The sequence below is a fragment of the Argentina silus genome, assembly GCF_951799395.1.
Source record: "Argentina silus genome assembly, chromosome: 16".
Taxonomy (NCBI): Eukaryota; Metazoa; Chordata; class Actinopteri; order Argentiniformes; family Argentinidae; genus Argentina; species Argentina silus.
This window is the reverse complement of record NC_139670.1, coordinates 15,043,744-15,066,865: the sequence shown is the minus strand read 5'-3', so window position 1 is coordinate 15,066,865 and position 23,122 is coordinate 15,043,744. Positions and strand designations below refer to the sequence as shown.

Genomic DNA, 23,122 nt, shown 5'->3' with positions numbered 1-23,122 from the left:
CTAAGGCTTCTTCGACCAGCTGTATTGTTCAAAACCTCTCCCGACGCTACAGTACTCATTGACAATCTGTTTCTTTGTCTCACTCCTCCTCTACTTTAATACCGCCTACGTCCTCCCTCCTCCTCCCTAGATATCTCATGTCATGTCCTCTGCATTGTGTTTGAGTTAACACTTACATACAGCTAAAGTAACATCTTACACATGCTCAGGAATACAGGAATATGTTTTCCAATTTCGCTGATCGAGTATTCATTTCCTTCTAGATCCCTCATTTAAACATGTTTTTGCCCCTCCCCTCTTTCCCACAAACCGATGTATAATTTATTGCATAGAGTGTGAAATAAAGCAATGATATTTATGTTAATTTGTATAATGACAATCTCAAGATTACTTATTTTTTTCAATACAGAAAGACAAATAGTCTACCATCAAAACAGGGCATCAGATCAATAATTCAATTAATAATAAGTACAGACAAGAGAGCATTGTTAATCTATCATTAATTTATTTAAAAACAAAACAAACAAATCACAAGTGTGCTTTGACTTTTTTTTTTTTGTTCTATGGAAGCAGGAACATAAAAAGAGACATTTGTTTTTCAGTAGCTGGTGTCTTCCTATGGTCAACTCAATTGCTCTTGTAAGAAAACAAATACGATTTTATTTTATTTTTTTCAAATGAGATAATGCTCTTACAGTGAGTTCTTTTAGCGGCCATGCTACATGGGCCTTCGCTAACATGCATAACATACGAAAAAAAACACAGAAAACTACAGTGCATTAAAAAGGCATCCTGCTCAAAGGATACAGGTAAGGTTTATTGTCCGAGTGCTACAAAGTAAAGTTTAAGTGGTTTGTGTGCATCATTTTGCTGTCTAGCAGCGGTAAAATGATGTTTTTACCCACATTAGTGGGAGAATGATGCAACCCTCGTTCGGATGTATCAAACCTAAAACAATGTTTGTGCGCTGAGAATCCTACATAATGGAAAGATAAGAGATACATTCAAGAGGTAACAAACCCAACTTGGTTTCCTACTGAAACAACTACCATTCTCTTCAAATAAAGTATTCACACACTAGTCAGTAATATACATTTCTCAGGTTAATAAGAGAGTTCACATTTAAGTGCCGATGAGGATTGAAGGCGACCAGCGGATACCTACATACACAAAGCCTTGTCTATGCTTGGGAGCGACACGGTGTTATTGGTTTTGGGTACATTTCAGAATCTGGGATTTTTGTTATTGCTTTCAATACTGTACTCTTTGAGAGCTAGTAGCTTAAGTAAGTATAGAAAGAGTAGATAGATTAATAAGCTGCGTAATTGTGTTCTGATGGTATGCACACAGATCATGTTCCCACTGGTCATACATACTTATCTGTTCTTCAACATAGGTACGTAAGTGCCCTCTTGAGGGCTACAAAATGTATTTCAACTCTGGTGCGTTTCCCAAAAGCAACATCTAGACCAGGCAACAAAAAAAGATGATGAGAGATTTGATGCTCTGTGCTCAATTAACTTCCCTGGTGAGCCAATACTCATCTCTGATATCCCACTTCACTATCCCAACTCTCAACGGGGGCAATGCCATTTCAACCCCCAAAAAATGCCCACTTAAACACTGAGTTGCACTTTCAATTCCATTTTCCATTGCATTTCGAAGCCTTCCAGTGTCTAACCTTCACAACCAAACCATAAATATCCTAGGGGAAATTGCATACTCCATATTCTACCTCACATTCAGTATAACTAAGTGAATACATTTAAATTAATTGAGACCATTGCCGATTATGATCACAAAATGAATAAATTATGTGCAATATCAGAGGGTCTACATTTTTCTTTTCTTTTTTTTCTTTTTACACAGACCCATTATCCATCTTAATACCACAGACCAAATTAGTCTTTCCAAATATTTTTGTCTTGTTGAGATTTGTGGAAACGTGTTGAATACCATTCTGTTTTTCCCCCTCCTTTTTTAATAATCCTTTTCCATGTTTCACAATCGGTGTGTGCATGTAGGACTGAACAACTCCTCCACCAAAGAGAGACTGACATCAACAGACTGACAGGGAGTATAAAAAAAAAAGGGTAGTGAAAGAACAACCTTCGTAGATGATGGATGGCTAAATCCATACCAAAAAAACAGATAAATCGTGAAGACGGAAAAGAGAGAGGTAAGGGATAATGGAACTACTATCGGCTACACCTACCAAGGCTTTGCTGCTTGCCACAGCAGTAAACAACAGGTAAAAAGGGTTAGAAATATCTCCCTTTTCTTCAAGACTAAACAGTTCTAGCTATGACAACTTGGGGCCACAGTGTTCTGAGCCTCTATCTCCCATCTAATAGCTAAGTAGCTTCAGGAGAACCCCTTTGCTTGTTTAATGAAGTCCAGTGGATATGTACCATTCATAACTAAAAGGTCCTATGACGATGGGAACTACCCAACCATGAGTGTAAAACATTTCCAGCTGTCTGAACGTTGTGCGTGGAAGCAAACATATAATACAACAAGTTGTCCTACAGAGGTATTCTACAGTACAGAGTCTTACTGTAACAAATAAAAATGAGTACACACAAAACCAGGTAAATTTTTTGTCCCCAACCCATCCCATTGTTAAGAACTTTCAGAGGAATAAACATACATGAGTTGACGGAAATAAATGATCTCATTTGGCCTTACGTAGCTCATATGAAAGGTTATAGGTAGTTTATGTGCTCTGGTGTGCTACATTCATGTAGATGTTGGGCAACACACTAACGGACACCGCAAATTCACACCCCTACGAAATCAAAAGAATTCATAACAAAGTCCAAATATACATTGCATTTACTAAATGCACTAAACATTGCTCGTGCCTCATATTCTACCTTATGCTGGACCTCCAATAAGTACACCTAGTAATGTACAAAGTATATATTTTTTAACATTGACATGTTATTATGCTTGAACAAATTATTAATAGCTGAGTTTTGTACTGGCCTATTCTGCTGTAACCTGTTCTGGAGAAAACATTTGAATACATAGTATACACACACACTGTACATACTCTAGTATATGAAAAGGAAGTGCTAGATTTTTTTCAGGGTACCTCAATGCTTCATAACTCTCAGGAAGAGACGTTTTTTTTGTGTGTGCGCAGCAATTCATGTGTATCAGCTCTGCTTGAGCCACACATTTCAATATTTCTAGATGGAGAACACTCATAAGATGGAGGTTTCCATCTGCATAGTATCATCTCTGAATGTAATTAAGATGCGTTCTTAAATCAAATGCTACATATGATGTTTCATGTGGTTATTGAAATCTCATAATGCCTCTTCTTGACGTGCAATCTGAGCCACATTTTGATGTTTCAGAAAAGGTTGCACAATATGTTGGTATATCTGAAAGTGTACTGCTGACTTCAAGCATTAACAAAACATGAGGATTACGTCTGTAGAGGTCTATAAAAAATCATAGCATGAATTGCTAACTTGCTGTAGAACATGCCCATGGACTGAACTTGAGATGAGCACACTTGGGTGGAAAGTTTCTCAACCAAGAGGCTTCTCCTCTAAATGTGTCCGTCTCGATAACATGGTTTAATTATTTTAACATACAATATGCTAGTGTGGGCCTAGCAATTAGCAATTCTCTTTACATGCGCTCTGGTGCAGATGAGTCGGCATAAAATTCCCTTGTTTGTAGTCGTCGCAGATTATATTATTTTGTTGGTTTGTTTACACCAAAGGCAATCCGTTTTTTTTTTTTTATCGTAAAAGATGACATTCATTAACTGGACTGCGAGAAGAAAAAACAAAACGAGACAAGTTAGTCCAATGACGTTTAGTCCTTATTCCCCACAGATAAAAGACCAATCAAATTACAACCTAGGGCTTTCACTGGCAAATAAAGGACACAGAAAAAGGACGATGACTGGAGAGTAAGAAGAGGGATTGTTTTCTTTTTTTCTTTCTTTTTTTTTTTTCCCCCCTCCCTCCAAAAAAAGTGGTTAATCACTTTCACTAGCTGCACAGTTCTACGGGTGGAAGAAACCTTAGGGTCTTGAACGGAGGAGGAAGACGGACTTCAAGTCTCTTCTGGCTAACGGCTAACGGTTAGCATGTTTCCATGAAGGCACTTCCTGGTAAAGCTATCCATAGAGTAGCACCTCTGATTGGTTAGAACTCGCCAGTAAAAGCCCTTGAGTGAAGTACTTGTGGGGTGGAGCCCGGGTCAGAGTGGGAATCGAGGGTTGGGGGGGGGGGGGTCGTCAAAAGGTTGTAGGTCACAGGAGGGTGAAGCCCAGGATGTACTGCAGGAGTTTGTTCCGGTTGGCCTGAGGTAGGAAGGTGTTGCTCAGCTCCACAAATGTCACACGATTCTCCCGCCTCTCCTTCAGAACCTGTGGCCAATCAAATCATAGAAAACAAGGAGACGGACATCAGAACTATCTAAAACAGGAAATTAACTGTCGTCAGCTATTAATACAAATTTGACATTGCTGCTATCAAAGATATCTCACCCCAAGTTCTTTAAACGTCCTCACTGTGTTCTTTACAAGGTAGTGCGTCGCACTTTCACCTGAGAGATGAGAAAAGAAGAATCAGGAAAGATTTGTTAAGGTTGATCAAATATAGTTATTTCTAGACTCATGTATGTTACTTAAACATTAGCAAACTGTCCAAAAATGTGGGTTCCGGCCCACAATCCACCGTCATTTGAGAACCACTGGTTTGAAGCGTTTGAACGGTAACGTTCTCCCCACACATCATGTGACCGTACCGTAGGCGGCGATGCCCTTCTCTGTGCGGGTGAGCAGGTATCTGAAGAGCTGCTGCGTGTACTCTGGCTCGGCCATGGGCTGGCTCAGGCTGTGGACAAAGATGGCTGCCCCGCTGTAGGCCTCCAGCACTGGGCTCAGTAGGTGCTGCAGGAACACAAAGAACTCCTGGTGCTCCGGGGACATGCTCACCTGCAACAACAGAGACAACGGACAAGGGGGTCAGATTCTGAGCAGGTTTGGTCATAGTTTTTGGTAGTAAAGGTACTGATGTACATCCTTGACACTACTCCATAGAATACCTTGAGAGAAAATATAGCATATATATCAGATATTCATGAGCAATTCAACACCTCCATAGTGATAACAGGTTGAGACATTTTCATTTCTCAATATGACTTGTGGTAAAACAATGAAACTAATGTAGCAGGTAACTATGTGTTTAAGGTAGCCAGTGTGGTAGACCTTGAGGTAACGATCCCTCTGCTCTTCTCCAAAGTCACTGTCTTCATCCTCCTCATCGCTCCTCCACGACAGCGGCTCAGGGAACTTCTTAGGCCAGGGTTCCTCTGTAGGGCTCGGGCTCAGCTCCTCCTGGTCCTCCTGACCACGCACACACACACACACACACACACACACACGGTTCAATGACTAAGATGACACGGTCCAGACAAAGAAACATGGCTACATAGTAGTTAAAACACACAGATCATTTGCACATGCATATTGTGACGATACTTAATAGACAATTGTCCAGCCACACCTATACCATGCGTCACTGTTGAGAGAGGGTTAGATGCGGAACTTTACCTCTGCGACATAGAGAACTCCATACTGGATCAAGCGGCTGACAGCATCATGGAAGACCTGGTAGATAGTCTGACAGGGCTGGGGAGGGACAATACCAAATTACATATCATACAGATATTAAAAGGAGATACAACAGATCACATTGTTACACGATACACACTTTGTGACATATGTGATAGCTCAACACGAGAGATTATCATTAGTTTTTTTTTTAATCTATGTATTTTTCTCCTTCTACTCTCCTGGGGAGACGTCATAATAATAATAATAAATGCCATTTAGCTGACGCTTTTATCCAAATCGACTTACATTGCAGTGAGTGCATACATTTTTCACTATATATGGTCCCAGCGGGAATCACACCCACAACCGTAGCGTTATTAACGCCATGCTCTACCAACTGAGCCACGTCACTTACCGGCGCGACAGCGACCTCGTTGGTGAGGAAGTGGGAGAGGCCGGCGGCTTTCCGGATCAGCCTCTCCTGACTGAGGAGGCTGCTGGTCCATCCCTGCTCCGCCCCCGTCTCCACAGCCTGCTCCCGCTGCAACGCCAGAGCACTGCATGCTGGGGGGGGGGGGGGGGGAATGAGGAAATGGACAGAAACAGTAAGATGGGGAAAACAAACCTGTAAGCCAGGAAGTGGTTGAGACACTGGGAGAAATGACTTGAGTCATATCGACAGACATATTTCAGTCATACCTCAAGTCATATTTACTCCCGACACAGAATATGGAAACACTGCAATATACTGTATTTTTACGAAGTTTAATTCATGACATTCTCCTGAACAGTAAGTCAGTCAGAGGTTTCGTAAGACCAGCAGTGCGTACCTATGATGGCGTCAGATATGAAGACGTGGAAGAGGCCGTTGCTGTAGAAGTTGAGCTCAAACAGTGCCTGCACCGTGTTGCTAGGGGAGATGGTGAACTCGGTGTTGCGGTTGGTGCTGGTCACGTTGACGCAGTTGCCTAGGAGATGAAGCGCATGCATGACCACGTCCTCAGAGTTGCCTGAGAAGCCCAGGTCAAAGTCACGTGACAGGATCTCCTCCTTTATGTTGAAGAAGTCCTCCACCAGCTTGGACAGCGCCACACCCTGGAGCGGAGGAGGAAACGGAGGGAGCGTTTCAGCTTCGAATTCGATATTCGTCAATCCGGGTTAATCTCATTAAGATGAAACAAACTCTTAACATGCATCCTTTCCATAGTTGACAAGCCATGGGGATATTAGTCAAAGTCAACAAACTGATGTAAACTACAAACACAAAACATGTGGTACAAAAATGCCTTCTTTTTTGTATAGACACAAACAATAGATCAGCTGTAAAGTGAATATACTGTATATCATTAAGGGGCCTATCTATCTATCTATTGCATACAGATCAGCTTTGCAGTGAAGATGGATCCGTAGAAACATGCTACAACCCCTTCAAGTGTCTCTAGTTCAACACATGCATAATGCAGTGGTGCATGTGTTTGAAAGCTACAGGGTTCGAGAGGGAAAGGCAGCCCACCAAACACAGGGAAAAGCTTTCAGGTGCGTCTCCCTGTACAATCAATGACCTGGCAACAACCATACCAAAGCCACTTTCGATACAGGTGCACAAACAAAATGCCTTTTAACACAATGCAAAAGCATGTCTGTGCCTGCAGAGGGCGTAGCTGCACCACTCTGGCCAGGAGAGGAAGAGAGAGAGGTCAGACAAAGAGAGAGGAAGGGGAGGCAGGAGCGTGATCCATTACATTGATGCAGTGGTTGGTGACATTTATAGATCCCCTCTCGGCGGTGAAAGAGCAGGAGGAGGAGGAAGAGGAGGGCAGGGAAGGGAAGGGATGAGGCATCTTACCTGTCTGTGTCTGTAGAGGAGCAGACAGGCTACAATGTGTGTGGACATGATCGCTGAGGACTTGTTAGCCGCTGTGGGGGGGAGAAGCACATGTTAGCTGACCTGTGTCACCAAAAACGTCACATCGACATGTCACAGAACCAGACGAGACGGCAGTCACATGGAGGAATGTCCTTCCAACTGCCTGGAAGGGACAGCAAGTACTGACTGAGGCTGTCCTTCAAAACATATCATGATACCATGTTGTAGGTCAAATAGTAACTATGACAACAGAGAACAGATTTATTCACAATTATCCGTGGTCTTCCTAGGTAAGTTGAGATGATATGAGAACATTATTTTCTTTAGAGCAAAAGAAAACTGTGTGGGGGGGAAAAAAGCAAACCAAATTTGATGGACAATATTAATAAATAAGTGTAACATATCTTGTATTGCTTCAGCTAAAAAGGAGAGGAAGATTGAGGCCTGGCCAAATAGACTTGAACTACTTGATGTACCTGTCTAAGGTGTGTGTGTTTGTGCAGATGCGATCCCTGTATTGTTCTCACGATAAAAGGCTCAGCCCAACACAACACAAGACTGCTAGACAGCTGATCACTGTCTACCGTGGACTCATCTTGAGTAGAGTGTCAGCCTGTGTAAAACATTTACAACCAGCGCCACTGATACTGCAATTCCACCTCTGACCAGAGCACCAATCCTCCCCTCGCTGGGATTGGCTGAAAACAACATGCCATCCGGCTGGAGAGCCTGCCATTGGTTGATGTGAATAGAACTAGCGGGGGGATAATTCCATTCAATGAGCCAGGGGAGAACCAGTTCATTTTCAGAGCACAGGGTAAAAGCTCAAATGTTGTTAGTGGATCTTACTAATAGAGATGTGACGTGTGGTAATAGGCTTTAATGTGAGGACGTTCTCTCAGGTCTTTTGTGTGTGTGACAGGTGTAATAAGCCTGTCATAAGGCATATCAGCAGATTTATTACCTGTAGAGAATATCACTTTATGGATTTTCCTACTATACACTATATATATATGCTTATATAGTATAATTATGTAGCATATTGTACAGAATATAAGAACACGCTGATGCTTCTTGGCTGCAGCTAACAAATCCTCTTACTCAATAGAATGTTCTTCAATTGGCTGCAATATATTGACAGCTGAAGTAAACATACCCTTATAAAAGAGTAAAAAAAAAAAATACTCATGCAGTCGCCAAAGACCACAAAGAAATGCCCTGGCATAGTGGTGGTGGTGCTTTGGAGTGCATTGTGACGTGGGATCAAATCACACATTACACGCCGTGCTTGTTTGCTGAATTTAACGGCGTGAACTAATGTCATTGGCTCCCTTACTGAGAGAAATACAATTGGATGAGAAGATGACGGCGTTCTAATGAGATAGGTTAACACAGAACAGGGGTCTCGGTCTTACTGAAGAGGACGTGCTTGGCCAGGTTGGCGATGACTTGTCTCCTCCAGGGCTCGTCAGAAAGGTCCCCGGAGTTGAGAGGCTCTTCCTCCACTCCGTTGAACACCGCCTGGTCTGGCCTGGAGAACACGGCAGAGAACAGGGACCGGGCTTAAAGTACATTCACAATATCACATATAGGCTACAGGTAACTCCAAACACATGCGATGGCTCTGGACTGTTACGACAGCGTCCAATAAAGCAAGAGCAATTCGGAAAAACGGTATTGCACTTCATCCGATTTTGCATGACATCAGGACTACATTTAGATGATTAACCTAGATGAAGGTGATGATTAACTTGAGGTGAGGGATATAAATAGTGGCCTTAGTGGTGAAGTATTTCAATTGTTAAGGAACAAGGGAAGCGTCCTGACCGACAGTACCCGGTGTTGACACTGAAATGCAATGTCCTCAGATGTCTGATAAAGACAGATGTGTAGCCATGGGGCATGGGCTTGTTGTTGTGAGTCACTCAGAGAAGAGGGCTTATGGGTCATACTAACAATTCCAGGGAGAGCGGGGCCCTCTGTTTGTTTGAGGTGAACAGGGTGAGAGGTCAAAGTGTCCCGTTTCAATGCGCTCTGTCTGTGTGTGTGTGTGTGTGTGTGTGTGTGTGCTTGCGTGCGCCTGTGTGTATATCTGCGTGTGTCTGAGTGTACACTCACAGAGCACTTTATTAGGAACACCTGTACACCTTCTCATGGTGGAGGTGGTGTAATGGTGTGGGGAATGTTTTCTTGGCACACTTTGGGCCCGTTAATACCAATCAATCATCGCTTGAATGCCACAGCCTATTTGAATATCGTTGCTGACCACGTGCATCCCTTCATGGCCACAATTTACCCATCTTCTAAAGTCATCTCAAACTGTTTTCATGAACATGACAAATCATGTCATCACGGACCAGAATCTCAAAGGAATGTTCCCAACATCTTGTGGAATCAATGCCACGAAGAATTGAGGCTGTTTTGAGAGCAAAGGGAGGCCCTACCCAGTATTAGTATAGTGTTCTAATCTCTCTCACAACACTTTATTAGGAACACTATACTAATATTGGGTAGGGCCTCCTATTTTCAAGCGACGATTGATTGGTATTAACGGGCCCAAAGTGTGCCAGGAAAACATTCCCCACACCATTACATCACCTCCACCATGAGAAGGTGTATAGGTGTTCCTAATAAAGTGTTTGGTGAGTGTATGTGTGTGTGTGTGTGCGCCTGTGTGTACATCTGCGTGTATGTATACATACTGAGCAGAGATGATGGTAGGCACCAGGGTCTGTTCCAGGGAAAGAGGTGGTGGGATATGCCAACTTCTCTGGGTGTCCAGGTACTCCTAGAAGGACACACAAGAGAAGGCCCATTCAAACATTTGAAGACGATCATCGAACAAACTGTGCTTTCGAATTCTTAACCTGCCAAACAGCACCATACTTGGAGATGAGTTCATAAGAGGTAGTTTATAGGGAGCACTGGACAGGAATAGCTAAAGTACAATTGACGGGGGGTAGTAGGTGGGTCCAGTTGACAGGGGGGGTAGTTTGTAGAGAAAACTTGGTAGAGGATTGTCAAATGTGTACAAGTGTACAATATTAACTAAGTTCTTTGACTGGCACTTTACAGCGGGTGTTTATCTTTACGTCCTCTCACCTTCAGAGAGAAGGGCTGAGTGAAGTCCACTCTCACACAGCCATAGTTCTTCCTCAGCATCCGGAACACTCCACACGCTGCGCCCCACAGACTCTCATTCTTCTTGGGCTTACCCTAAGAGAGAGAGGGGTGGGGGTGGGTGGGGGGGGGGGGGGGGGGTAGCAGGATGGGGTTAGTAACATACACAAACAAAAACACCACACACATACTCCGAAAGACACCCACAACATAAGCGCAGTCCAACACTCAACTTGATTTAGCCAGGTAGGTCATTGACCTAACCTCTTCACTTTTGCAGCAACGACCCAATTAAAATACTCCCCCCTTCTTACAAAAAGAACATTTGGCTGTGAGGTGGTCGATAGTTGTTTAAGCCTAATTTAACATCTTCTTTCCAATCGATATCCATATGACTTGTCTTGGTCCATACTGTCAGTGTTATGCATGCTGCCTGGAAATGCCTTCTCCCGCATGCAACTGCGATGCCATGATCAATGTTTTTTTATTTGTGTATTATCTATGAATAGGCGATGTAGCATGTAATGCATTTCCGTATGCGTCTGTAAATAGTGAGACCATTATAATGACAAAAGGAAATATTTAGCACACGCACAGCAAGTTGTCTCTGAATGCAATGCCAAGTTCATTTCGAAGACGATTAGCCTACTCATTTGTTCTATTGCGTGACAAAATCTTGTGCTGGTGCCATTGGGAAAAGCTTAGCCTGGAGCCCTGTATACCCCTGTTGATACCCCCTGTATCAACCCATCAAACCTACGGCCCCATAGCATGTGTGGTGAACCGAAACACACTCTCCCCCCCCCCCCCCCCCCCCCACGTACTAGCTGCTCGCTGTTGTAGTTTCCTTCCAGAATGCGGTCGTAGGAGATGCCCACGGGCACCACCAGCACGTCGGGGATGGAGCCGGTGCAGAGGGCGTCCACCACGATGGAGAGCATGCCGGCGCGGGCCGGGGAGGGCTTGCCGCTTCGGGAGCGTGTGCCCTCCAGGTAGACCTCCAGGAACTGCTGCTGACGCAACAACTCCTCTGTGTACTGGCAGGGGAGAAGGTGTGCATTAGGAGTGCATATAATGTAATAGAAGACAGAGGATAAAAAGAGAGAGTGGGTGAAGAATAGAACGACAGAGAGAGAGAGGGGGGTAAAAGAGAAGGAGAGAAAAAAAAAGTAGAGGGATAGACAGAAATAGGGACGAGGGAGAGGAAAGGGAGAGATAGAGAGAAGAGACAAAAGGGAGAGACAGATAGAGGGAGAGAGTGTGCGCAATAGTAGACTCTGGTATCAATCAACTCCTCTCAATAAAGTGCATTTCAATTTCAGTCATCTGGCAATACTAGGTCATGCTAAATGCTAAGCGCATTGCTGCTGTACCCAGTCCCAGGCAGCCTGGATCAAAGTGATTACGTGCAGGGCGACCAAAGGTCTCTGGAAGAAGAATGTTCAGAGCGCCATATCATGGTTTCAGGACATAGACACTGCACCCTCCTAAAAATGGGCCATGTGCCAAGTTGGCCCTTTAGTACACAGAGAAAGTTACTCCAAATACACGAGTGTACACAGCTGTCAGACACTGTACAGGCTTCAGGAAGGCGATGTCTAAGCCAGGCATCATTTGAGTGACGTCAGGAGAGCAAAGAGGGTATAGGCCTAAAGTATCTGAGTGAGGCGAGTCAGAGTTGTGGAAGTTGCTAAGTGGTTATCATTCTCAATTAGCGTCACAACAAATGAAAAGCAGTTATTCAAACCTGAAAGGCCTACCTAGGCACGCTCAAAGTAGGTCAAGACTAGAAGATTTCAGTTGTCTACAAGCGTATTCTATTCATGAATTCTATCCACACACACACACACACACACACACGAGAGAGAGAGAAGGGCCACATTCACCGGAGAGAGAAGGGCCAAGCCTCTTAAGCAACCTCAACTGAACACTAGTGTCACACAAACCAGTTCAAACCGACTAAAGTAGGCTGTTCTACCTGAAAGGTCACATTCGCTATTTAATTCCATTGTCCTTTTCTACATACAGTACAGTACTTACTGCGTGAAGTAAAGACCTGTACAAGACGTCTTTCTTTCCATTCCCCATCTCGTCGAGTTTTCGCCGAATGAAGAACCCTCCCAGTTTACGTATCAATGTGCTGCAAACATAAACGCAAGACAACTGTGACTTCATGATAACGTGCTTCTATGGAGTCACCGACAGACTAGAGCATTAGAATCTGCCACCTTTGGCCTTAGGGTCTCCTTTAATAACCAGCCCACCTGAAGATAGGGATGTTGAGGTTGTTGCCGGCGGCGATGTGGGGGGCTTTGATGTTGTGGCAGAAGAGGATGAAGGTGATGAGCAGGTAGTCAATGTGGGACTTGTGTACCGGGAGGAAGACCAGGGGAGCGTTGTTCTGCAAGGCACACAGACAGATAACATCGTCAGTTTGCATTTTGAAACGACCACAGTCGACTGCGAGCTGCAGATAAATGCTACTACAACTACTAGTTTTAAATGTGGTTGAGCCGCCGAGTCTATCAATCTTATGACAGGGTCCAACGTTCGCTTTCCCCCCCCCTTACTGACCAATATGCCAGACATCTACAAACCTGAACTGAATTTTGACTGGCCGTGACCTGGTGAGGTTTAATGGGGCTATGCTGGGGCCCCTACGTTAGTGTGCTGTCTCTCTATACGCAATACATGTGTTAATGGAATGTGTGACAATAAATTGTCTAAAATAAATAAATGAAACAAACAAATATTTGTACAATTTAAAACTAAATAAAAATGTACTGGCCCTGGGCCACTGTCATTGGATCATATTGTGAGACATATTTGGACACGGTAAGGTGTTAAGATAGAGGCTAACCTCTGTAGCAGCCTTTTTGACCATCTCCAGCTGGCCCTTGTGGATCTGGATGCTCCAGAAGAAACCGTTGAAGAGCTTCAGAAGAGCCCATCCCGTCAACCTGGAGGACAAGCAATCAATGAAGTCACTCTAATCTGAAGGTCTGCGACACAAAAACTTGGAGGAATAACATGGAAATGATAAACACTAAAGGATTCAATACACTTCATTAATCCTCCTTAGAGACAGTTTTGAAGACACTGTCAGAACACAAACACAGTACAGCATCTGCATACAGTATGATTGATATGATATGTGTAGAGCTACACGGATACAGGATAAGGCATAAAGATGAAAATGATGAAGATGATGACTGTTGTACCTGATGAAGGCTGGTGAGATGTTGGCCACCATCTCCTGGAGGAACCCTCTGGCTTTCCGCCTCACCTTGCTGACCGTCTTGTACTCAGCCCCAGGCTCTGTGGCTGCCGGGTCGGACTCAGTGACCACCTCCACGATGGCACTCTCCACCCTGGGAGAGAGGAGTACTGTAAAGGCTGTGGGAGTTTAAGGACACTGCTCTACGAAAGCCCTGACACTGCCTGTTCAAGCAAGGGGATTATACTCGGACCGTTTCAAGGGTTCAAAATCATGACCTGGGTGAGTCTTCTGGATGTTTTGCAGCGCCACAATAGGTGATTAAAAGATGATGCTACAAGGGTTTCAAGGAAACTCACCCCTGGATGTTTCAAGAGCATACTTAGAAACAGGCTCATGTGACAGGTGGGGTTTGAACACGGGTCTCCCATGTGGAAGACACAAGCATCTACCATAAGGCCAAGAGGACATCTAGGTCAGGGGGCTGTATGACTCAAGCAGGGCTACCTCGTCATGAGAGTGTGGTTCCAAATAACCTCCGCTACACTCAAGAACACTGTGTCTTAACTTGTGTCTTAGTGGTCATACATCACTTACTTCCACCACCATTCATCATCATATTGTCCTCATAACCACAGATAAGATTAGATTGGAGAAACGAAGCCAAGTGATAGTTCAGAATAGCCTGACTGAATTGTGACTCGAAGTCCGTAGTACTCCGTACCTGACTTCAGAGACTGGGTAGAGGCTGTTTGTTCGGCACGGTGAGTCGATAATGAAGGGGCTGTGCCCTACGGTGGTACCCTGTATCTTATCTTCTAATCTGTCTTTTAATCGAACAAACCGTGAGGTATGTTTGTTTTAAGAACCACCCGATCACCTTACACTCCATCCACCTTTCGCTGCAAATACAAAGTATGTGAGAACCAATCAACGCGCCAGCTCAGAAGCCGCTTGACTGGGGAGTTAACGAGAATGAGGAAAGTAGGGTTTCTAGACCAAGTGAGTGCAGCGCTCGCTGTGTACCACGTTGATCTAGCTTCAGCTAGGCTAAGTTCAGAGGTCTTTAAGCCAATCAAGTCTCTCGAAAATAGATGAGGAGAGGAAGCCACTTTCGATAATAGCGTATGGGCTATTATGGGCTTTGTCTTTGTCGTATGGGCTTTGTCTGTTTTTACCCTTCTCCCAGTATCTTGAGCTCTTTCTCTCTCTCCCTCCCTCTTACTTCTTCCTCCCCCACTCCCTCCCTCTCCATTCTCCCCTCTCTCCCAATCCTACCTGCTGTTATTGAGCACGTTGTCCACCACATTCCTGGCGAACATGTCCTTCTGGACGTCCCTCTCCATGACAAACAGCACGTAGCTGAGTCTGCGGGCCAGCCAGCCCCGGTGTCTGCAAGGTCATATGGAAATCAGTGCGTTCTCATCCAATACAGTCAAATGTTACTGTACAATGGTTGGTGCTAGATGAGGGAGAGGCGTGGCATGATCCCTACGAATACATTATTTTGTGACGTTGGAGATGCAAGTGTCAATTGTGCTCTACAATTTCCTCTTTGTTGTAAGAAAATGAAATAAAATTACAATTTAAATTAAGTTGCTCTCCAAGCTATTGTAGATAGCCGTGCCAAGTACCGCATCATCACCAACCAGTTTGGTGTGCAGTTTGGTGTACAAGTGTCCAGTGCTCACACTGGAGTAGGGATGCGCAATTGACACATACTGTCAGGAAATACTCCAACTGAAATGGGAATTCGGAATAAGGTGTATACATGTCCTAATAGTCGTATTATAATCCAACAAATACCTCACGTTCTATTCAGACTATGCTTGCTTGTGGGCTTGCAAACCAAGAATAAGGGGTTTACATGACTCATGCCTTATGCTGAGTAATATCGGATTCATAGCTTGCATGTAAACGTATTCAACGTAATCCTATATTTTCCTTTGTTTGTGAGGCAGCTAGAGCCAGCTCTGAGGTCAGTCACCAGATACAAGTGACCGGTGTCCGCTGACAAACAGTCAATTATTTATCCATTAGGTTTCCACTGTTTCACATGGAGAAGCACTCCTTTACCCTCAGCAAATTAGTTAGTGTGGGCTGTGTATATAAACACACTGGTTAACAATAAAGGCCTGTAGTAAGAGTTCACTGCAACATTAGTATTGCTGGTTACTCTGCTTGACTTTCCATTAGAAAGTATCAAGCCCTTCATATAGGGGGCGATGTGAATGTCTAGTCAGTAAATGACCAGTTGGTGTGGGTTTATAGTGATAATACTGGTTAATCTAGTGGGGGGTTTACTATGGTATTAATGGTTTACCTGGTGTGGGTCTCATTGATGTAAATCACATTGCGTAGTCCCAAAGATGGGATGCTGGAGTTGAAGAGTCTCTCCTGTGAGAGAAAACAGTCATGATACTTACTTCAGTTAAAGTTACATCATGGTTATAATCAGGGACATAGTAGAGGGTACACATTGATGATAACATCATTATTAAGCTTTTTCCATTGTTTTACTAATTATTTCAGGCAAATAGTGGTCTGGTCTTTGAAATGAAGTGGATCTGCTCTCAGCAGTAGTGCCTGGCTTTGCTGACCTGGCTCTGAGGGGTGCAGGAGTGGCAGCAGCGGCCCACAAATGGCCTCTTCCTGTTCAGCAGGCCCTCCTTCCACGTGCTGGTCACACAGCGGAGCACTGAGGGACTGGAGCTGCGGTCCTGGAGGGGGGCGGAGGCACATACACACAGCAGAACAAATATTTCAGAGGTCACACAGATGTTTGGACTGGACTTGATTCCTCTTAAAATCAGCGGGTGGGGGTACAACAAATACAAACACAATCTCCACCCACCCACATATCTTTTAAAATATCTCTAGCTTCTCCACCCCCCTTCTCCATTCTCATCAAACAGCGTTTCTACACACTATCAGTCTGTTGAAGTCCTGTCTTACCGAGTCGTCGTTGGGCTGTTTCCATCGACTCCCTCCTTGGTCGGCACTGTTAACCTGAAGGCTGTCAGGCCCCAATGAGACCAACACGTCCATCCCCTGCCTTTATATCACACACCAGCTAGGAATCTATCAGGCCAAGAGACAACACAGAGACAATGGTACCACAGACTTCATTTGGGATGGGACAAAGAAATATACTCCTACAGCAAATCATTCTCCACACAGAGCCAATCATCTAGGCCTATTCTAACTAAACCATGGAGTGTCTGAGGTTATGTTTAGACGCTGGGGTGTGAACCAAAAATGCTGGTTGGACTGAACTGAGCCCTGACTCTGGCTATGGTGTGTGCCAACAAGACCCGATTTAAACTTAAAGCGACGAGTCACATTTCAGCAAGCAAATCCAGAAAATACTGAACCGGACCCAGTTAGATTCTGCTGAGGTGTGAGAGTGTGAAAAGTGCGTCAGCCAAAATAAAAAAAAGCTGTGGAGCAAAAAGCCTTCTTTTGTAAAGGCCATTCAGAGTCCAGAACATGGGAGACCAACTGAAGGAAATGCTGGGGCTGAACATAATCTTAAAGGCACAGAGGGATGAGAGTGGAAGTGGAATGTATATTCTAGAACACAAAATCATTGCAGTTCAGAGTGAGTGAACGCTTTCTTGAATTGTGCACTTTCTGCAAGAACAATGGGCCTGATGGCTTTTGAAAAATGTGGTTCATTTTAATCTACATTTTTGGTTGCTTGGGGAGTTTGACAGGGTTCTAAACCTCACCTGATTTCTGCCTGGCCTGCACCTACATTCCTGGTCATGGGAGGACAATAAGGACGCAACAGTGGAGTTTTTACGTAACACTGCGCCACACCTGGTGTACTATCTATGGACACCCAACACACACACACACACACACACACACACACACACACCATAAATTATTCATTGGGGTTACATTCTTTTAACGATCACCAGACTCTTTAGTTTTGGTGACCCAGTTCTACAGTACAAAGGTAGGAGGAATTGATGATGCCATGAGGCATGAGGGCCTAAGGAATAGAGCACAGTCATGGATAGCCTATAGCCTACATGTGCATGGCTCTGGAATAGAAGAGGCTTTTGTATCCGGGGGTGACAACGCGGTGTGGTGAGGGGGACAGATGAGGTTTGGGGGTATTTGGGGCCCTCTGAAAGGCCATGGGGGGGCATAGACAGGAGGCAGATGGAAAAAGAGACAGTCTTTCCGCTTGTCCTTTGTGACCTGCGTGTCCATTTCCACCGGAGCTGACTCGCTGAACTGTGGGCCAGAGCCTTTTTCCTTCGGGTGTCAGGTTAGGCTACAGCCTTTGGCCCGCCACCAACAAACAAACGCTCACTCATACAGTGACACATCACACACACACACACCTCACGCACGCACACACCTGTTCAGAGAGAGGGGGAGTGGTATGAGCAGAGATCGTGATGAGCAGAGATCATATGAAGAGAATGAGAATATGATCTCTGAGCAGAGATCACATGAAGAGAATAATCATGGTGATGAGATTTCCATCTCCAATTTTAGGTCTATCCAAACCTTTGTTGGCACCGCTCTAGAGTGCGGCCGTAGTAACATGTCCCGTTTCTCCACCGGAAATAACTTTCGGAACTTATTTTAGGCGGCTTTCACTCTCACTTAGGAGACATAGCGACTGTAGCTTTAAAAGCCACATATGCTACTTTGATTGAAAACAGGATATGGGGGGACATGCATACCTTCCATCCAAAAGGTTAAAGATCAATAAAATAACAACACTGTCTTTAGTGAGAAATGCTGTCTTGGCAGATAGACCTGACGGCGACAGATCGCGCCTAAAAAAAAAAAAAAAAAAGGAAAATTCAGGAACACACCAGCCTGACCCTGACAGCTCATTTAAATATGTTTCTGCGTTTAAAGCATCGCTTCCCCTCTCTCTCCTCCCCTCTCCCTGCAGTGCTTCCCTCTCCCACGGGGGACAGATCAGCTGTTGTCATCTGCAGTGCATCTTCACATGTGGAGCCTGTGTATCCTACCCACTGAGTCTCCTCGCCACATCCTAAACCTACAGGAACAGGAGGCAAATCCTCAGGCCATCGTAGTCCAACTACACTGATGTATTAACCATGGCTAAAGTTAGCGACCTAGGGGCTTAAGTAAGCCTACTTGGCCTACTTGATCTCTCAATCCCCTCCCTCTCTTTACCCTGATCTCTCTTTGACCCTGTAACCAACCAAAAACCTTCTTCAACACTGACATCTGTGGCTCCAACCATAGAAATAAGACATTTAATTCTATGTCTCAACCAGCTAGACCAGACTGGTGCAAAAGCCTGAAGCAATCGTGTTGATTACGTAAAATTCTATATGCAGGGAAACATATTCGCTTAAAAAGGAAGGCATACAGAACAAAGCCAACTTGAAAAGCCACATTTTCTTTCATACGCTGGCAATCACATTATACACGTGTACGTCTCAACTAAGCTCTCCTGCTGCACACAAATAGGCTTACAATATTGTAATGTCTTGGACTATATTTCACAAATCTGGACAATGTGGATAGGACTGAATAGTTCCACCAAAAATCAGGCTAGACCTTGTAAAGCAGCGGAGCATTTTATGTGCATGTTGCCTCTTGCATTTCGCAAACATTGCACACAAAAAGCAAGCACTCATACATACAACATAAAAAAGCCTCGCAGTCAAATCTCTGATGGTGTCAAATCTGTACTTTGTATTCAACATCCCTTGTCCAGTGTTCTCTGTGGGGCTGCAGCATCCCCATACCATATCAGCCAACCTTGAGGCCACACGAGATGCAGCATCGTAAAAAGCCCCTAGTCAGGACTTTAAGTCTGAGTCATCGTCTGCAGAGTGGGCTTTGTGTCCCTGTGCTCACTAATGCCCTGCTCCCTGCACGCTGTTTCTGAGTGGCTGGACAAGCATCAGCATCAGCTACAGTAAAACAATAACGACAGCATAACGTTCCTTTTTCATGACTCTCGGGCATGCAAGTCACAGAGCGATACGAATGTAAAGGGGTTTGTTATTTTCATTTGTCCGCTTAGCGGTTTGAGTTGGCCAACTAACGTTGACTCCTTGGCTTGAACGACGTTCCCAACGACTAAAAGGCAGTTGTGACAACAACCATTCACTCCACGATACAAAATTAGCTACAAATGTATAGGAACAATAGGCTTGAGTCAACATCATACTTCTCTGTAGCTGCACTCTGACAAAAACACATCCGGGTACCAACCTTCAAGGATGAAGTATTACGGCTTGGGAGGTATTCCTAACGCTATCAATAAGAAAACGATATGGCCGGTGCCTCATTCATTTGGAACTAGGTCAGACGCTGAAAGAAGCTCTTTATGAATGGATACTCAGACAAGCATGTGTACAAGTGTGTGTGTGTGTGTGTGTGTGTGCACACATGCATGCGTGAGTGTCAGAAGGGGGGGGTAGGGTTAATCTCCTGTGAATAACAAGTTGAGCAGGACCCCGGACATGAGCTAAGCCAAAACGCTCCTGTCCAGCTCAAGCAGGCAATGAGTGAGCTTTGCTGCATTGTCCCATTGTGGTGGTCTCTGCTTGGAGGTGCCCAGCACATTGATGAGAGGAGTGTGACTGGAATTCAAGTGGAGTTGGAAAAGGTCAATGACCGGCAGTATTAAACTGGGGACTGGTTATGGTGATGCTGTTGAAAAAAAACTGGTGAGATGGAGCGCCTGATAAGCCTAGCATAGGTGTCTGTAGAACACACCAAATGAATACACAATTTATGGCAGACGCCTTTATCCAAAGCGACTTACAACAAATACAATTGTTTCAGTAAGTGAATCATCTATCCATCAGTCATCATGAGATAAAGTAATCAATGCTCAGACCAGGGGCCATTGGCAGTCACAATGCTAGAAGAATGATTGTTTTATTAACAGTGGGGGTGAAGAGGTCTTTAGGAGGGACCGTTAAGATGTAGCCTGAAGAGATGGGTCTTCAATCTACGGCGGAATTTTCTAATACCCAAATTGCATAGGCACCTACTTTATCTGTCATCTTCTGCAAACAGTCTTCTATGAGTCAAACTAAGGAACATGCACTTGAAAGGCAAGTATGGAAGTTTTGCTTATTGATTACGTTTTTTTTTGTTGCTAATCTTGAAACAAATCAGTTTACTATACATGTTTCACTGCCATTTTATCCTCACAAACAGTGACCCAGCAACAACATGGTGTGAGACCTTAATTCCCCAAATGTTGTTCTTTGAGTCTGAAGACAATCAATGTTGCAGCACAAACTGTCTGTATGCATAGGTATCCAACAGAGCCAAGTCTGCAAAGGGCTTGATAAGAAATGTTGGGAGATTAGGCTATAATGTAAATGAGTTTATCATGAACAACAATGCATTGTATTGAGATCATATAAGTGCACTCAGCCATCTATCATTAACACATTGTTCACTGAATACGTCTGACAGACAGGTAATGATTAGATGCACATAAAAAGTAAAACATAGCCAAAGCCTTTCATGTCTGCTAAGGCAACTGTGAATACTCTTTCCTAAAAAGTGAACGTTGGCTCAGTGATCTGACTATTCTCATAACATCGTGCTTATCCATGATCGTGGTTACTGGGTTAATCCGTCTCACAAGCTGTCTGTCTTTTAAGCAGGCCAAACGAGAACCCATGGTAGATGTGTGTGGGGGGGGGGGGATGATCATATTGCTTGTGATTAAGTCACACCCTAACAATGAAACTATTAAGAGTATTTTTCTAGTGAAGAGTTGAGGTGGCGGGACGGTAAAAACGTGAGCTATATTGTTCCATGCGCAAGGTGCAATATTTTGGCTTACATTTGGCTCGTACAGTGATTTGCATCGTCAACCTACACTGGCTACACTACAGTTGCATGGTCTATTTATTCAGGAGCTTCCCTTTCTTGTTAAAAAAAAAATAAAAAAAATAATCATATTTGCCATGACTAAAACGATGCGAGGTTTACAATTCAATTTACGAGACCTTTGAAAGCAGAATATGACAGCGGGGGGGGTTCAGCCGCGGCGACTTAAGGTGGAACGGGAATTAAAAGATAAAGAAGCTGCAAATCAACTTCAGCCACACAACTCATTTGTCCTCCTGCAGTCACATCCCAATTAGTTAGCCAGCTACAGCCGTGGGAGGTACAGTCAAACGAGACAATACAGAGACACCCTGCTTTATTCTCAATAAAACTCACTAACTGACCGCAGTCATGACAGCTAGCCCCGGCAGGCAGGCAGGCAGGCAAGCTAGCTAGCTCAACTAAATTCAATTGAATTGATGACTAGTTAAGACGGCAATCCACCGGGCGACGACAAACGTCGTGAGAGTTGGCCAATATCACTTGGAATGAGCTCATGTTTTCCCTGAGCCTTACCTTGAAAAAGACCTCTCGCTGCACCATATCGTAGAAATGCAAACCCGGCCGTTAACCGAAACGCTGGCTAATTCTTGCCCTTGACGGTGGAGGCACTAGTGAACCCCGCCACTGCAGCAGAAGCGACTGTGCGGCGAGCGGACGAGACCTGCTGAAGTACAGCCTGGCACACCACACTACGCTCTCACCGTACTTCCGGTTTGGCTCAAACTTCCGTTTCGCTGAAAAGTAAAAGCGCGATCCCGCAAAATATCTATCTATCTATCTATCTATCTATCTATCTATCTATCTATCTATCTATCCAATATATCATTGTGGAATAAAACGTTCAGAAAAACACATAGGTTGAACAGTTTTCTTACGACTGATATTGATGCAATAAGCAAAAGATAATGCTTATAAATACATTTTAAAAAGGTGGGGTGTAGGTATTCAAATCGGAGTAACTGTATCGTGTTGGTGTGGTAGCAGAGGTGGTTTGGAATCAGGCTCTGTGTGATGAGGTTAGACCCGTCCTACATGTGTCGCCCTAATTATAGATGTAAACAAACCAGGCAGTAGCTAATTCGGGAACGTAAACTCACTCCCTAAAGCTCCTTGTAGTTTTCAAAACCATGTGATTACACCTAAATACATCACTCAGGGTAAAATCCTCAAATGATACCTAGCTAGAAGACATTGGGAAGCTGTTTTCACATGCTCACACGTCCATAAGGTGATTTGGACACCGATTTTGAGGTAAACTAATTTTTTAAGACAATTATATTTTTCTGTTCAAGGTCATGTCCAGGTGTTCTAATAACAGTGCAGAGTCTAGTAGTCAGGGGGGGCTGCATCCAGTGGGGTGGGACATGTAAACACCATGGTGGGGCCCTCAGGGGTGTCCAGGCAGGGTGTATGCCTGTGGAGGTGTCCCGTGTTGGCACAGAGATCTTGGGGGCTGTAGTAC

The 23,122-nt window shown here is 44.3% G+C and overlaps 1 protein-coding gene across 1 annotated transcript; it reads right to left on the bottom strand.

The window, feature by feature from the left end:
* Positions 1 to 1,236: 1,236 nt before the first annotated feature.
* On the bottom strand, positions 1,237 to 22,282 carry gpam (glycerol-3-phosphate acyltransferase, mitochondrial). Its single transcript, XM_083687990.1, has 21 exons — positions 22,174 to 22,282; positions 16,744 to 16,869; positions 16,389 to 16,508; positions 16,112 to 16,185; positions 15,067 to 15,180; positions 13,793 to 13,942; positions 13,432 to 13,531; positions 12,836 to 12,972; positions 12,612 to 12,711; positions 11,396 to 11,608; positions 10,554 to 10,667; positions 10,154 to 10,239; positions 8,867 to 8,982; positions 7,431 to 7,501; positions 6,415 to 6,679; positions 6,000 to 6,148; positions 5,582 to 5,659; positions 5,237 to 5,374; positions 4,774 to 4,963; positions 4,514 to 4,572; positions 1,237 to 4,393 (listed from the first exon to the last, which is right to left on the bottom strand). Exons 2-21 carry the CDS (start codon positions 16,834 to 16,836, stop codon positions 4,277 to 4,279), a joined length of 2,484 nt encoding a protein of 827 aa, XP_083544116.1. The 5' UTR covers positions 16,837 to 16,869; positions 22,174 to 22,282; the 3' UTR covers positions 1,237 to 4,276.
* Between the last annotated feature and the right edge of the window lie 840 nt (positions 22,283 to 23,122).